This window comes from Panulirus ornatus, chromosome 6 (genome assembly GCF_036320965.1).
Source record: "Panulirus ornatus isolate Po-2019 chromosome 6, ASM3632096v1, whole genome shotgun sequence".
NCBI lineage: Eukaryota > Metazoa > Arthropoda > Malacostraca > Decapoda > Palinuridae > Panulirus > Panulirus ornatus.
In genome coordinates this window covers 43,138,732-43,155,328 of record NC_092229.1, presented here as the reverse complement: position 1 = coordinate 43,155,328, position 16,597 = coordinate 43,138,732, and the positions used below count along the sequence as shown (strand labels likewise).

Genomic DNA, 16,597 nt, shown 5'->3' with positions numbered 1-16,597 from the left:
AGAGAGTGCAGCAGGATGGCCTGAGGAAGATGCAGCAATTGTGAAAGAAGGCAGATCAGGGCTGTGGTGAGCAAGTATCATTAAACTAAGAAAATGATTTGGTAGAATATTTGTTAGGAAAATGAGAACAAATGGAAACATTGTGGAAGGCAGTTCAAAAGGTAATGGTAATCGACAAAATAGTGATGATGCGGTGGGGCAAATGTGTACATGGTTACAAGCAGAATTGTGAATAGGAAAGCGGTGAATATTTTGAAGTTGTTAAATCTGTTCAGTGGTAGGATGGCATATGTAGGATATCATGGGCAAGGAAGTATGAGAAGTAAGTCACAAAAGTTTATTTGATGAAAAGGGAGGTTAGTAGTTAGTAGACAGCTAACAACCGGGGCGGTATGTTGGCAGTGTTACCTGCTTGTGTATCAAGTGCCAGCACTTCATTTGTTGTCAGGTTGCAGTCCTCTGACCCAGGTAGCTGTATTTTGTTTTTACTTCACCCAAATGTGGAATGTTTGCATTTTGTTCATAAACTTAATACTTGAAAACATTCTGTTTAACTCTAGATTTTCCTGTGTGAGCACTATGTGCTAGCCCGGCCTTTTGGCAAAGTAGTGGAGCTGTATATTGAAGTAGTAGTTAGGAACATTTAGGCGGGAGCATTAGATTAAAGTAGTTGGTAGGAACGTAGGCAGGAGCATTAGGTAGAAGTATTTGATCGGAAAATTAAGTAGGATCATCAGCAAAGACTGTGTTAGAGTTGCCTTCTGCCAGTGACCTGTCAAGGATTAGGGACAAAAGGATTAGAAGTGCCACTGAGTTGAAGAGTTAAGGAGATTTTATTACTGTGGCCACCCCTTAGGGGAGTTCCAGTTGGGAACAGGTATCGGAGATATAGATAGAAGAGGTGTTGAAAGCATTGCATATGATTAGTGCAGCAAAGTGGATAGAGTGAATGGGATTGCAGATGAATGTATTAAGAAGGGGGAGATTTTGTTGTTGATATTCTTGATTGCCATTACCAAAAGTGAACATTTGAATTAGAGAAACAATACTTCCCACATACTTCCTGCATGCCTTAGAAGGTGACAACCCCCTCCTGTATACCTTCTAAAAGTTAGAACAGAAGGATCCAAGTGAGTGCTCATCCTTCTTGAATGCTCAACCTGAATATGTTTGTATGCAGCCAAGACTGAGAAGAATGGAAAGATAGGTACAGTAGTCTTTGGATATAGTGTGAGTTCATGTAACAATCTTGGTGTAGCTCAAGTACAGGAAATACTCCAATTTTTTATTATAACGAGCTATCATGATGCCATTACTACTTTGGAAGAAAAGTTAAAAAGTACTGAACTATCTTCATCGTAGGTGTAGTGCTAAAGCAGTTGAGAGGAGCAAACTTTATCGTAGGTGTAGTGCTAAACCAGTTGAGAGCAGCATCTGCTCCATGAAAAAGAAAAGAAAATCTTATCAGAAAAGACTTGTCAGCCATGTATTTCAAAGATGGTAATGCTTCTTAGGATCTTGACATGTGAAGATGGAGGATGCCCTATAAATCTGGGTGCAAGACATTCCTATTCCGATATATATTTGTATATGCCCCTCGTTTTAAATAGATTGTATTGTATTGATGACTGGTTGGTAAGGTTATGTAATGTATGTATGACTCATGGTGAGGTGCCTGAGGATTGGCGGAATGCGTGCATAGTGCCATTGTACAAAGGCAAAGGGGATAAGAGTGAGTGCTCAAATTACAGAGGTATGAGTTTGTTGAGTATTCCTGGCAAATTATATGGGAGGGTATTGATTGAGAGGGTGAAGGCATGTACAGAGCATCAGATTGGGGAAGAGCAGTGTGGTTTCAGAAGTGGTAGAGGATGTGTGGATCAGGTGTTTGCTTTGAAGAATGTATGTGAGAAATACTTAGAAAAGCAAATGGATTTGTATGTAGCATTTATGGATCTGGAGAAGGCATATGATAGAGTTGATAGAGATGCTCTGTGGAAGGTATTAAGAATATATGGTGTGGGAGGCAAGTTGTTAGAAGCAGTGAAAAGTTTTTATCGAGGATGTAAGGCATGTGTACGCGTAGGAAGAGAGGAAAGTGATTGGTTCTCAGTGAATGTAGGTTTGCGGCAGGGGTGTGTGATGTCTCCATGGTTGTTTGATTTGTTTATGGATGGGGTTGTTAGGGAGGTGAATGCAAGAGTTTTGGAAAGAGGGGCAAGTATGAAGTCTGTTGTGGATGAGAGAGCTTGGGAAGTGAGTCAGTTGTTGTTCGCTGATGATACAGCGCTGGTGGCTGATTCATGTGAGAAACTGCAGAAGCTGGTGACTGAGTTTGGTAAAGTGTGTGAAAGAAGAAAGTTGAGTAAATGTGAATAAGAGCAAGGTTATTAGGTACAGTAGGGTTGAGGGTCAATTCAATTGGGAGGTGAGTTTGAATGGAGAAAAACTGGAGGAAGTGAAGTGTTTTAGATATCTGGGAGTGGATCTGGCAGCGGATGGAACCATGGAAGCGGAAGTGGATCATAGGGTGGGGGAGGGGGCGAAAATTCTGGGAGCCTTGAAGAATGTGTGGAAGTCGAGAACATTATCTCGGAAAGCAAAAATGGGTATGTTTGAAGGAATAGTGGTTCCAACAATGTTGTATGGTTGCGAGGCGTGGACTATGGATAGAGTTGTGCGCAGGAGGATGGATGTGCTGGAAATGAGATGTTTGAGGACAATGTGTGGTGTGAGGTGGTTTGATCGAGTAAGTAACGTAAGGTTAAGAGAGATGTGTGGAAATAAAAAGAGCGTGGTTGAGAGAGCAGAAGAGGGTGTTTTGAAATGGTTTGGTCACATGGAGAGAATGAGTGAGGAAAGATTGACCAAGAGGATATATGTGTCGGAGGTGGGGGGAACGAGGAGAAGAGGGAGACCAAATTGGAGGTGGAAAGATGGAGTGAAAAAGATTGTGTGATCGGGGCCTGAACATGCAGGAGGGTGAAAGGAGGGCAAAGAATAGAGTGAATTGGAGTGATGTGGTATACCGGGGTTGACTTGCTGTCAGTGGATTGAATCAAGGCATGTGTATGGGGGTGGGTTGGGCCATTTCTTTCGTCTGTTTCCTTGCGCTACCTCGCAAACGCGGGAGACAGCGACAAAGCAAAAAAAAAAAAAAAAAAAAATTCCAATCACCAGTCGTTTTTCAGCACAGCTCCTCAAACTGTTCGCCATTCTTATTTATGATACTGGGTACCCCATGCCACATTACCCACTCTTGCATTCAAACCTTCCATCAATCCCCCTGAATTAAAACAGCTAACATATTGCTTCTCCCAAAACATGCTCCTTTCTTCCTTGTTGTTATTCTTTCGAGGTGGGGAGTTCTTATGAGTAAGGCATGTTTGATTCTGTAGAAAGGAGGGTGAGTGGTCCAAGGTGAAGCTGGGTCTCCCATCAAAGCATGAAACATATGCCATGGAAACCATAACAAAGTTTTAATTAAATCAAGTGCATTATATCAAATTAGTTATGGACAAGTTGAAGCAAGTACCATGTATCAAATTAGTTATGGCAAAGTCAGAATCACCTGCAATGTGTGTAGTGATGTTTTGCAATCTGAATATTGGGGAAAATTATCCCGTTGCCAGTTTTTTTTATAAATGGTATAGATTAACTTTAGTACTGTGTGAACCTAGAATGGCAGCAGGTTTATTAGTTTGAATATTGAGAAAATTATTACCCTGCTGGAGTGCTACTAGTTAGTTCAAATATTTATATAGAATAGCTTAAGTGTCAGTATATCACACAGTGAGAGTATGTAATCGGCTTCACGTTCTGTAGTGGAATTTCTGTAACATGCAGTAAAAATCACCCCTGCAGATTTAGAAAGATGTATTTACAGATTTAAAACATGACTCAAAATAAAACTAGCTTTATAAGCTTCATGTATCATGCATAAGAAAGAGGAACGCTGAGTTTGGTACAGTCATTTGTATTATACTTGATTTTTGTCACCTAACAGTTACCATTTTTTTTAGATTGTGCCAGCAACTCTTAAGAAACCTACTCGTCCTGAGGGTCGACCAAGGCCAATGCAACAACGTCCAGAAGGACCACGTAGTGAAGGTTCCCGTGATGCTTACAGAAGAGCGCCTTCTGGTGTTGACAAAACTGGTGATGCAGGTGCAGGTTCATCTACCATGGAGTTTGTAAGTTGAAGCAGTTGTCAGATACAGATACTGTTAAGTTATTGAGTATTTTAAGCTGACAAAGCTTATAATTTGTGGATGAATACTGAAATGTTTGTTCCAATTATGTGTCGAGAAAGCTGAGACTTCTGCTTATTGCAATTGTTGCTGTCAAATGTTTTGACTTATTCTTTGTAGTGTGTAATATAGGTCTTTTGGATATATGGTTAGGAGTGTGAATGGAAACGGTAGTCACCGAAATGACTCTGCTTGGAATGCTGTGGATAATCAGTGATGTTTTAGTGCAGATGGCCTTTCATTCTAGTACACCAGATAATTGGGTTGTTACCCTTCAGAATTTATGCATATCATGCATCATAGATATGGAAGCCAATTGAGAGATTGAATATTGTGAAAGGTATTCCCACTAGATATTTTGTTTTACATACTTTATACCTGGAAGGGGCTTGACTTGAATTCATGAAAATGATCAACATGATTGACTTGCTGTTGGCAGTTGAGAATATTGGTTTCATTCTTTTATGTATAAAGGGTTTTCCAAATACTCATCTTTTATAGGGTTATGATTACCTACTAAAATGTTCCTTACCTTAATTAACTATTATTTTTGATTTGAAACTTATTGTTTGTTTTTTCTTTTCAGCGTTGTGGATTTGGCCGTGGTGCCAAGAGACCCCAATAAATTGTAAACAAATAATTGCAAGGCTCTCCTTGCCCTTGGAAGTTCTGGTGTTATGAACAATAATCTATCGTGAAGTGACTCGGTAGTACGTCTCATCCAGTTGGCATCTGATGTGACTTATCATGTCACTCATATGTAAATAATTAATATGAAATGGAATTCCTATTAATATGGAATTCTGGTGAATCCTTGAAGCCTGATGGTACTCCAACTTTAATGGAGATACGTGGCAACTCTTGGAGCACATTCCTTAAATGCATGAGTTACTTCTCTCCAGACATAGTGGAAGGTGCTGTACACCAGCCTTTAGAACATTTCCTGTAGTCCCTTTCACACACTTGTGCTCTTCATTATGGAGTAATATTCACTTTTAAAACAGTTTGTAAAGTGTTCAGTGAATTTAAGATATTTCAGTGTATGCTCTCAGTACATGTGATAAATGTCTGATCCCTTTGTAAAATTTCCAAAGTTTTGGGAAGTACTGTTATAAAAGTTAAGATAACCCTAATGATACTATGGAGGTTAAATCCAATTAAACCCACAGCAAGCGCAGAGATTGAGATGCCAAGCTTTTGTCGATATCTTTCATATCTGATGTCTGTTCCTTCCGTGAACTCGCATTAAGGGATGGCCATGGCCAAAGTCTTCACTTTTCTTCGGCCTTGCACATTCTTTCCGGGAACTCCCATCAGTAGGGTGGGCATGACATGTCTCCACTTAGCCTTGCATACATCATTCCACATATTCTTTCACTATTTCTCTCCCAGTATTCCTCTACCCTATTTGCCCATGTCACAGGTGGTCTTCACTAGCACCAAACTCGCATTATAATACAATACACTCTTGGAAAGCAACTCCCACATGCATATAGCGTTTCACCAAAAGGTAAAAAATATTAGTTTTATTGTATTGGTATAATACCTCAAAGATTTAATTATTGTATTGTTCCAATTCAAAACTACAATGGGGATGGAGTTTTTCTTTGAAATCGCCTACAGCCAGAGTATGCATGATAGCAAAACTCTTAAACCACCGTAACGCCACAGGAATTATATAAGAAAAAAGTAATGTCAAAAACTGAATTGTGAACAATTTTGTAAAAATATTCTTTAAATTTATCTGCCTTGATATTACTTGTCAAATATGATTTCACCAATATAAAGCATGAAAATGTCCCATTTTTATTTGATGTTCTTTCTCTGTTCTTTGAGAGAAGAGTTCTTTGTATTGAAAATAAAATGGACCTCCCATTGCCAAAAATATTTTCATTTTCATGTAAAAGAGCAGCCAAATTTACATACAGAACATGGTTTCATATAGAACTTTTTTTTATCAAAAAGCCTGAAGAAAGTAGCATGTCCCCTTCTGTATCAGAATGTTGCAACTTGCCCTCGTGTTGGGGGGGGGGGATAAAATTGTCAATAAGATGGTGCGCGAGTGTTACGTTGACTATTTGTTTAATGGACCAGTTTTATCTACCTACCATATAAAATGATGAACTAATCTGGGAATAAACTAGTGGAGTGGCAGTATTTTGGCCAATAGTAATGGAAGTCGTCTCATAAGGATTTTGGGTGGACGTAAGAATTTAAGTGAATACATGGTAATTGTAGGCGTATGTTTGTGGAAGGATCTGTTAATGAAGGTAAGACTTTTTCTTGTTGAAGCTGGTTATATATCTGGACTTAATATTGTGTAAAACTACTAATAAGTAAATGCCATGTGATATGACTGATGTAATTCACTCAGATGCTGTCAAAGTGCAAAACTCCAGTTGAAGCAAAGGAAACTTGGAAGATCAGGAAGTGAATTAACATAAGCATCAAACAGGAAAGAACTTTTGGTAAGTGACATTTTTATCATTTGGAATTGGTGTCAATAGTGTGAAAACATAGGCTCTTGGATAAGAATTTTTTTTTTTCATGTCACAAAGAGAACTCGTTGAATATAAAATGTAGATTAAGATTTTGAACTGAAGGTTGCATGTGATATAGATTTGAAAATCGTGAAAGGACAGTTGCACTTTAAATAGCAATCCCACCTCCATACCCTCCCCGTGTTCCAAGAACAGGCAAAAAATTTGTTTTACTCTCAAGTGTTCACTCTTTAGCATTTGTGTAATGTACTGAATCAAGAGCTCCCTTTCCACAACTATGACATATGCATATTATGTCCAGGTTCAGCCTGGACGTAAGTACCAGATTGCTCCAGTTTGCTCTTGTACACACCTGAGATTTCTGTAAGTGCAGGGAAATAATGGACTTCATTGAAGCCATAAGGTCCTCGTCAAGACTGTACTATTTAAGTCCATTGACGATTATACTGGCTTGCTGAACACACCTTGATTGCTGTGTAAACATTTCTAGTAGGAGTCTTATGATTAATATATTCCTGCATGTTCAGGCTCTGAACACACGACACCTTTCACTCCATCCTTCCATTTTCCTCCTCATCGAATATTTATACTTTCTTAGTCATCCTGTGTATGTGTCCAAACCAGTTCAACATGCAATCTTCAGCAGCCATTCATATCTCTGCACCACTTCTTGCCCCTTTTTCTTGTTACAAGGTGTCCTTACATTGCAAAGTGACTTTAAAGAATGTTTTCCCATTTTTTTTTTTAATGCTCCTGTCAGACAAAATGTCCACATCAAGGCTGGGCTTTGATTTTAATATATAGAGGGGTTATTGAAAAGGAAAAAAGGAGAGAAAAGGGAAAGTATTTGAATTTTTTAGTAAGTGAAAAACCTGTATTTCAGTCTTACCAATGTCCCACCTTGCAGATTGTTTAGTCTAATTTGTGGTGGGGACACATAAGCTAACAGCTCTGGAGCAAAGCCAGAGTAAAATCTATAGGAGAGGGAAAGTGAGCCAACATTGAAGTGAAGGGCAAGCATGTCCAGTGTTGCATGTTTACCTTGGCGAGTTTATAGGTTCCACCTATTTCAACTCCTCTGTCAAGTAAGGATGCAGAGCCAAAGCCTCCCCAGATGTGAGAGAAGAACTCCAAACAAGGACAGATCTTTCCTTTATATAAATGGAAGAACTGTTCAGAAAAAAGATTATAGTGTCTGAACAGGACCCCTAGTTTTTATAGGCTGACTCAGCGATTTCCAAGATGTGGGGTTTCAAAGATAATGTGGATATTACAATGATATCAAGTCTCTTCATAGTCAATAGGGGGAATTAGATTCATCATAGGAGAGGAAAGTAAAAGAATTTCAAAAAAGAGGGGGAAGAAAGTGGGTCATGGGGGCATTAAAGTTAACCAGATTTTGTCAATATGGAGATGTCATGAAGTTTATTGAGGAAGTTGTGTCGAGACAAGAAGCAGATAATGTGAGAGGAGGAGCAGATTAGAAGGGTGTGGTGAATGAATGATTGATGAAAAGGAGAAAAAGTGCATGAGACGGAACAGAACCTTGAGGGACACCTCTGTTGGAAAAAAGGCGAGCCTGATTCATGTACAACCATGGAGGTAGATAGACCAGAGAGGAAGCTATATATGAGAAAGTGAGGAAGGGAAACAAAAAGACGGGAGCTCAGAGATGAGACCCAGATGCCGTTCCCTGTTAAAAGCTTTAGATATCTCAAGGGCAACTACACTGGACTTAGAATCTTTCAGGGATGATGACCAGACATTGGTAAGATATGAAAGAATGTCACGTGTGAATCTTGCCAGAGAAGACCGGGATACAAGACGTCTGAGGATATAGGAGTTGAGGAGGGTTCAAAGACTTGGGAAATGATAGATGTCAAAGCAACAGGACTATAGTTAAAGGGGTTAGAACAGTCACCCTTCTTAAGGCCTGTCTACACGAGCGGGCCTGATCGGCGGGCTTGCCCATTAATGGGCATATTTGACGGGCAAACGATCAAATTGCCTGAAAGCCCGCTGAGCGAAATCACCGAGCTGGTGCCCGGTAGCTGGAGTTTCTACCATGCCAGACACAAAATAATATCGTGAACCCACAGCGGGCCTTCATCCCACATCCCACGGCATAGTAGCACAGTGAACATTTAACGATGGCAGCCCAGGATAACTCTAGTGAGCCACCAACAATTTTTGGTCTAAAGCACTTACTAGTACTTTAATTGACCTTTATCGTAAGAATCCATGTTTATGGAATGTGAAGCTGAAATGCTATGAGCACAAAATCTTTTTCTTGACAATGCTAGGCACTATGGTTCTCGTACTGCACTCCACCTGCTACTGGCAACGTCGTCGGGCAGGCCCGGCTGTTCATCACTTCGGTCGTGTGGACAACATTCATGGGCAGGCCCGTCAGAATTTGCCTGTTAACGGGCAAACCCGCCGATCAGGCCCGCTCGTGTAGACAGGCCTTTAGGGATGGAATATAGCAACAATTGCTTTCAGGATGGAAAAGGTCTGGTTTTTAAACAAACTGAACAGGTGAGCAAGTACAGAGGCACAATCTTTTGGTACATGGGGATGATTGCTATCAGAACTATAGTCTTGCATGTGTCCAGAGAGAAGTGCTTTTCAGATAGGTTCAAAAGAGGTTATGGGAATGGGCATAGGATTAGTAAGGGGTGCATCTGGGGGATGAAAGAATGTTAGAATCATCCAAGTTAGAGTTTTAGGAGAAACAGGAACTGGAGAGTTGCTTTATGGGAGAGAACTATAGAACTGTCAGAATGGGAAAATAAAGGAAAGATGGATTAAGTTGCCAGCTGTTTCCTTCGCTGAAGACCAGAAAGACCTGTCAGTGGGTGGTGATGAGAAGGTATTGCACTTCCTATGAATAAAGGAAAGCATTGACAGAAAACATATTTGCATTGAATTCGGATAATGATAAGGACTGAATTGATTGGGTAAAGTTTCTCCAAGCCTGATATGCCTTATTTATTGCTTGGTATTATTGGAACAGGAACAATTAAACCATGGATTGGAAGAAGAGGTTTTCTTGGAGGAAGAGGGGATAAATGCTTCCATTCCTGCAACAATAACTTCAGCTATGCTTTTGGCAGAGAAAGAAGTATTGCCACGAAATCGTAAATTACCCAAGGAAAGTCGGAAAAGAATTTTTACAAGTTATTCCAGTTAACTTTGTTGGTGCCAATATTTACATTTAGAAGGGCTACTAGAGGGAGAGAAGCTGTTAGAATAGATACATTTGAGTTTGAGGTTAGACTAACTAATTGGGGGAATGATTGTTTTTACACTTTGGTACTGTTGTCTGTGGGTTACAGCTTGCGTCCAAGATATATTGTCATGACTACTGTACCACCTAACATAACCCTCACACAGTGCCTAGGACCTTCCTCCTCACCCACTCTTGGCTTACTTCAGTTCCTTTGGTACCACTTCCAGTTATATAAAGTACTTGTGTTCTCCATTCATATTTATATCGGCTAACCTCTCTCCACTCGCCTTGCTGTTATTCACATTAACATTTAACTTTCGCCTTACATATAGTATCTTGGGTTCAAATTGACTAATGCAATTTTCAGTTGTATCTGCCACCCAGGTTTGCCCCTACAGAAAGCAGACCTACCTGCCTTTCCCCAAAACCCTTGCAGTCAACCTCTCATGACCATGTCCATTAGCAGGTTAAACAGCCTTGGTAAAGTTGCACACCATTGCTGTAGACCCACCTTCACTTTGAAATTGCACACACTATATGCTCTCATGAAAAAACTAACTTTTCTCATGCACCATATATTGGCAACACCTTCCACAAACCAGATTTTATAAACCCTATGATATATGTGATAACTTTCTCCAGATCCATGAATGTCATATCCTGATCCTTAGCTATTTCCCTAGCTTCATTTTTCTCAGCTTTTGCACTTCTACACTTTCTCTGTATCTATGTTCCCAAGCCTATTTTCCAAGCTTGTTCTTCCCACCCACATTCTTTCCTTTTTTCCAAAAACCTTGACAAACCTTAAATTTCTCATTTGCAAATAATGATCAGATATACCACCATTTAGTTGCCTGTCGGATCTCTTGTCTCTCCTTTGCATTTCCGTGAGTAAGCGCATAATCCAAGAATACGCCCATACCATCATTCGCACCCATCAGATAAGGACAATACAGAATCGTCGAGTAAGGAGTAATTCCAAGAGACATGATACAGGAATGACCAACAAGGAAGCTCGAATGATTGTTTAATACATTGCTAGGTAATCTAAGAAATGTAGATTTAGTGATGTTTGGAAGTGTGTGTGAATGGAGAAAATTGAGAGCGATTGTGAATAAATGCAATGCTGTTTGGTTTGGTAGTGTTTAGGGAAAGGGCTGTTGGAGTGTGTTTAAATAGTGGTAAATTAGAGAATAGGTGTTTGGACAATTCCTACAAGGATGGGGTGCAAATGACTAGGATATGTATAACTGAAAGTGGGAGGAGGTTGAGAGGAAGGTGCAGAGGTTGAAAAAGGGCAAATGGGAGTTGGGGTGAGTGTGTATCATTAATCTTTAGAGAGAATAAAAAGATGTTTTGAAAGGTGGCAAATAACGTGCGTAAGATGAGAACAAATGGGAACATTGTTGAAGGGGGGAAGTAATAATTGAGTAATAAGTAATAAGTGAGGGGTATTTTATAGGTTTGCCAAATGTGTCTGGTAGGAGTGGCAGATGTAGGATGTTTTGGTCAGTGGTGTGCAAAGTGAGTGTCCGAGAATGGTTTGGTTAAGAGAGGTGGTGGTTTGGATGGTATTGTAGTAGAATTTATAAAGAAAGGGGTGGCTGTGTTGTTGATTAGTTGGTAAGGATATTCAATGTATGTATGGATCATGGAGTGCTTCAGAATTGGTGGAACGCATTTATAGTGCCATTGTACAAAGACGAAGGGGATAAAAGTGTGTTCGAACTACAAAGGCATGCATTTGTCGAATATTTCTGGGAAATTGTATGGGAGGGTATTGATTGAGAGGGTGAAGGCATGTAAAGAGCATGAGTAGATGAGCATGAAAGGGTGAGAGATGTGTGGAAGTAAAGACTGTGGTTGAGAAAGTAGAAGAGAATGTGTTGAAATGATTTGAACATGTGGAGAGAATGAGGAAAGACTGACAGGATATATTTGTCAGAGGTGGAGGGAAGAAGAAGCTGGAGACCAAAATGGATGTGGAAGAGTGGAGTAAAGATTTTGAGCAATCAGGACCTGAAAATAGAGGAGGGTGAGGGGTGTGCAAGGAGTAGAGTGAACTGGAACGATGTGGTATACTGGGGTGGATGTTCTGTCAGTGGATTGATCCAGGGCATGTGAAGCATCTGAGCTAAACCATGGAAAGGTGTGTAGGGCCTGGATGTGAATAGGGAGCTGTTGTTTGTGCATGATAGCTAGAGACTGAGTGTGAATGAACTTTTCCTTTTTTGTCTGTTTTCCTGCTACCTCACTGAAGCAGGGGATAGTGATGCTGTTTTCCTGCGGGATGGGGTAGCGACAGGAATGGATGAAGGCAAGCAAGTATGAATACATGTGTATGTGCGTAGGTGGGCGTTTATGTATATATATATGGCTGAGTGGATGGGCCACTCTACTGTTTCCTGACACTACCTCACTGGTGTTGGAAACTGTATGTATAACAAAATACATGTGTCTATGAGTGATTGGTCCATTCTTTGTTTGTTTCTTGGCAGTACCTCGCTGATGTGGGGAAGGACAATCTAGTATGATAGAAAATAAGAACTTTGAGGAACATGTTTGAGGATATGTGGATTGATTTAGTGAGTAATGAAAGGGTAAGAGCGATATGTGGTAATAGAGTTTAGCCGAGACAGAAGAAGAGGGTGTGCTGAAATGGTTTGGACAAATGGAGAGAATGAGTGAAAAAAGTTTGACAAAATGCCTCAGAAGTGGAGGGAACATATATCCTCAATGTCAAACATTCCTCTTTCATTTCAACATACCCGTTTCTGCGTTCTCAGCCACACACTTTTTATTACCACACATTTTTTACGCTTTCATTGTTTACTTGATGAAATCTCACCACTTTTAGAAATGCAAGTATGAGTGGGTTTTTGGCTCCCCTCACCTACCCCTGCTCCCCTTGTCGCATTCTTTCAAGCCCTCAGTTATTTTGGAGAAAATTTAAGAGTAGTGGTCTTTATGTATTCCAGAGAGGTATGTTCTGTTACTATGACACTAATACCTTAATTAGCACTTTGGGAAGTTCATGGAAAATGGAGAGCTAAACAAATGATAATTTTTATATATGCAATGTATGGAGTATTTTGTATGATGCTTAGTTAATAGACATAGATTATTACAATCACATTACTTTATGATAGAATATTACATCATAAATGATCATTTGATGAATAGTGACGTTAGTGGTAAATGAGAGGCAGCATGTCATTGAGATGTGGTAGGGAGCCATGAGACAGTGAATATTGTGTATAAATGAGCAACAAATTATCCCTTCAACATTTTTATTTATTTATTTATTTTACTTTGTCGCTGTCTCCCGCGTTAGCGAGTTAGCACAAGGAAACAGACGAAAGAATGTCCCAACCCACCCACACACACATGGATATACATACACATCCACACACGTAAGGAAACAGACGAAAGAAATGGCCCCCCCCCCCCCATACACATGTATATACATACGTCCACACACGCAAATATACATACCTACACAGCTTTCCATGGTTTACCCCAGACGCTTCACATGCCTTGATTCAATCCACTGACAGCACGTCAACCCCGGTATACCACATCGCTCCAATTCACTCTATTCCTTGCCCTCCTTTCACCCTCCTGCATGTTCAGGCCCCGATCACACAAAATCTTTTTCACTCCATCTTTCCACCTCCAATTTGGTCTCCCTCTTCTCCTCGTTCCCTCCACCACCGACACATATATCCTCTTGGTCAATCTTTCCTCACTCATTCTCTCCATGTGCCCAAACCATTTCAAAACACCCTCTTCTGCTCTCTCAACCACGCTCTTTTTATTTCCACACATCTCTCTTACCCTTACGTTACTTACTCGATCAAACCACCTCACACCACACATTGTCCTCAAACATCTCATTTCCAGCACATCCATCCTCCTGCGCACAACTCTATCCATAGTCCACGCCTCGCAACCATACAACATTGTTGGAACCACTATTCCTTCAAACATACCCATTTTTGCTTTCCGAGATAATGTTCTCGACTTCCACACATTCTTCAAGGCTCCCAGAATTTTCGCCCCCTCCCCCACCCTATGATCCATTTCCGCTTCCATGTTTCCATCTGCTGCCAGATCCACTCCCAGATATCTAAAACACTTCACTTCCTCCAGTTTTTCTCCATTCAAACTCACCTCCCAATTGACTTGACCCTCAACCCTACTGTACCTAATAACCTTGCTCTTATTCACATTTACTCTTAACTTTCTTCTTCCACACACTTTACCAAACTCAGTCACCAGCTTCTGCAGTTTCTCACATGAATCAGCCACCAGCGCTGTATCATCAGCGAACAACAACTGACTCACTTCCCAAGCTCTCTCATCCCCAACAGACTTCATCCTTGCCCTTCTTTCCAAAACTCTTGCATTCACCTCCCTAACAACCCCATCCATAAACAAATTAAACAACCATGGAGACATCACACACCCCTGCCGCAAACCTACATTCACTGAGAACCAATCACTTTCCTCTCTTCCTACACGTACACATGCCTTACATCCTCGATAAAAACTTTTCACTGCTTCTAACAACTTGGCTCCCACACCATATATTCTTAATACCTTCCACAGAGCATCTCTATCAACTGGAGAAGGCATATGATATATATATATATATATATATATATATATATGTATGTATGTATGTAGGTATGTATATTTGCGTGTGTGGACGTATGTATATACATGTGTATGGGGGGGGGTTGGGCCATTTCTTTCGTCTGTTTCCTTGCGCTACCTCGCAAACGCGGGAGACCGACAAAGTATTAAAAAAAAAAAAAAAAAAAAAAAATGTATACATATATTTCCCTGGGGATAGGGGAGAAAGAATACTTCCCACGTATTCCCTGCGTGTCGTAGAAGGCGACTAAAAGGGGAGGGAGCGGGGGGCTGGAAATCCTCCCCTCTCGTTTTTTTTTTTTTTTTTTCCCCCAAAAAGAGGGAACAGAGAAATGCGCCAGGTGAGGGTATTCCCTCAAAGGCCCAGTCCTCTGTTCTTAACGCTACCTCGCTTATGCGGGAAATGGCGAATAGTTTGAAAGAAAAGAAAGATATATATATATTTTTTTTTTTTTTTTTCAAACTATTTGCCATTTCCCGCATTAGCGAGGTAGCGTTAAGAACAGAGGACTGGGCCTTTTTCGGAATATCCTCACCTGGCCCCCCTCTGTTCCTTCTTTTGGAAAATTTAAAAAAAAAAAAAAAACGAGAGGGGAGGAATTCCAGCCCCCCGCTCCCTCCCCTTTTAGTCGCCTTCTACGACACGCAGGGAATACGTGGGAAGTATTCTAAAACCCCTATCCCCAGGGATATATATATATATATATATTTTTTTTTTTTTTTTTTAATACTTTGTCGCTGTCTCCCGCGTTTGTGAGGTAGCGCAAGGAAACAGACGAAAGAAATGGCCCAACCCCCCCATACACATGTATATACATACGTCCACACACGCAAATATACATACCTACACAGCTTTCCATGGTTTACCCCAGACGCTTCACATGCCTTGATTCAATCCACTGACAGCACGTCAACCCCGGTATACCACATCGCTCCAATTCACTCTATTCCTTGCCCTCCTTTCACCCTCCTGCATGTTCAGGCCCCGATCACACAAAATCTTTTTCACTCCATCTTTCCACCTCCAATTTGGTCTCCCTCTTCTCCTTGTTCCCTCCACCTCCGACACATATATCCTCTTGGTCAATCTTTCCTCACTCATCCTCTCCATGTGCCCAAACCACTTCAAAACACCCTCTTCTGCTCTCTCAACCACGCTTTTTATTTCCACACATCTCTCTTACCCTTACGTTACTCACTCGATCAAACCACCTCACACCACACATTGTCCTCAAACATCTCATGGAGAGAATGAGTGAGGAAAGATTGACCAAGAGGGTATATGTGTCGGAGGTGGAGGGAACGAGGAGAAGAGGGAGACCAAATTGGAGGTGGAAAGATGTAGTGAAAAAGATTTTGTGTGATCGGGGCCTGAACATGCAGGAGGGTGAAAGGAGGGCAAGGAATAGAGTGAATTGGAGCGATGTGGTATACTGGGGTTGACGTGCTGTCAGTGGATTGAATCAAGGCATGTGAAGCGTCTGGGGTAAACCATGGAAAGCTGTGTAGGTATGTATATTTGCGTGCATGGACATGTGTATATGCATGTGTATGGGGGGGGGTTGGGCCATTTCTTTCGTCTGTTTCCTTGCGCTACCTCGCAAACGCGGGAGATGGCGACAAAGCAAAAAATATATATATATTATTATTTTTTTTTATACTTTGTCGCTGTCTCCCGCGTTTGCGAGGTAGCGCAAGGAAACAGACGAAAGAAATGGCCCAAACCCCCCCCCCCATACACATGTATATACATACATCCACACACGCAAATATACATACCTACACAGCTTTCCATGGTTTACCCCAGACGCTTCACATGCCCTGCTTCAATCCACTGACAGCACGTCAACCCCGGTATACCACATTGCTCCAATTCACTCTATTCCTTGCTCTCCTTTCACCCTCCTGCATGTTCAGGCCCCGATCACACAAAATCTTTTTCACTCCATCTTTCC

General features: G+C 40.9%; 2 protein-coding genes across 4 annotated transcripts in view; both read left to right on the top strand.

The window, feature by feature from the left end:
- Positions 1–4,891, top strand: part of LOC139748916 (small ribosomal subunit protein eS10-like) — a 31,467-nt gene extending 26,576 nt beyond the window's left edge. The window contains exons 5-6 of the mRNA XM_071662278.1: positions 4,023–4,193; positions 4,837–4,891. Coding sequence (XP_071518379.1) covers positions 4,023–4,193; positions 4,837–4,875 — 210 coding nt within the window. The 3' untranslated portion in view covers positions 4,876–4,891. The remainder of the gene's footprint in view (positions 1–4,022; positions 4,194–4,836) is intronic.
- Positions 4,892–5,035: 144 nt separating this feature from the next.
- The window catches only part of LOC139749170 (uncharacterized), a 117,944-nt gene continuing 106,382 nt past the window's right edge, over positions 5,036–16,597 (top strand). For all 3 annotated transcript variants that reach the window (XM_071662826.1, XM_071662827.1, XM_071662828.1), the window contains exon 1: positions 5,036–6,718. The gene's annotated coding sequence lies outside the window, so the exon portion shown is untranslated. The remainder of the gene's footprint in view (positions 6,719–16,597) is intronic.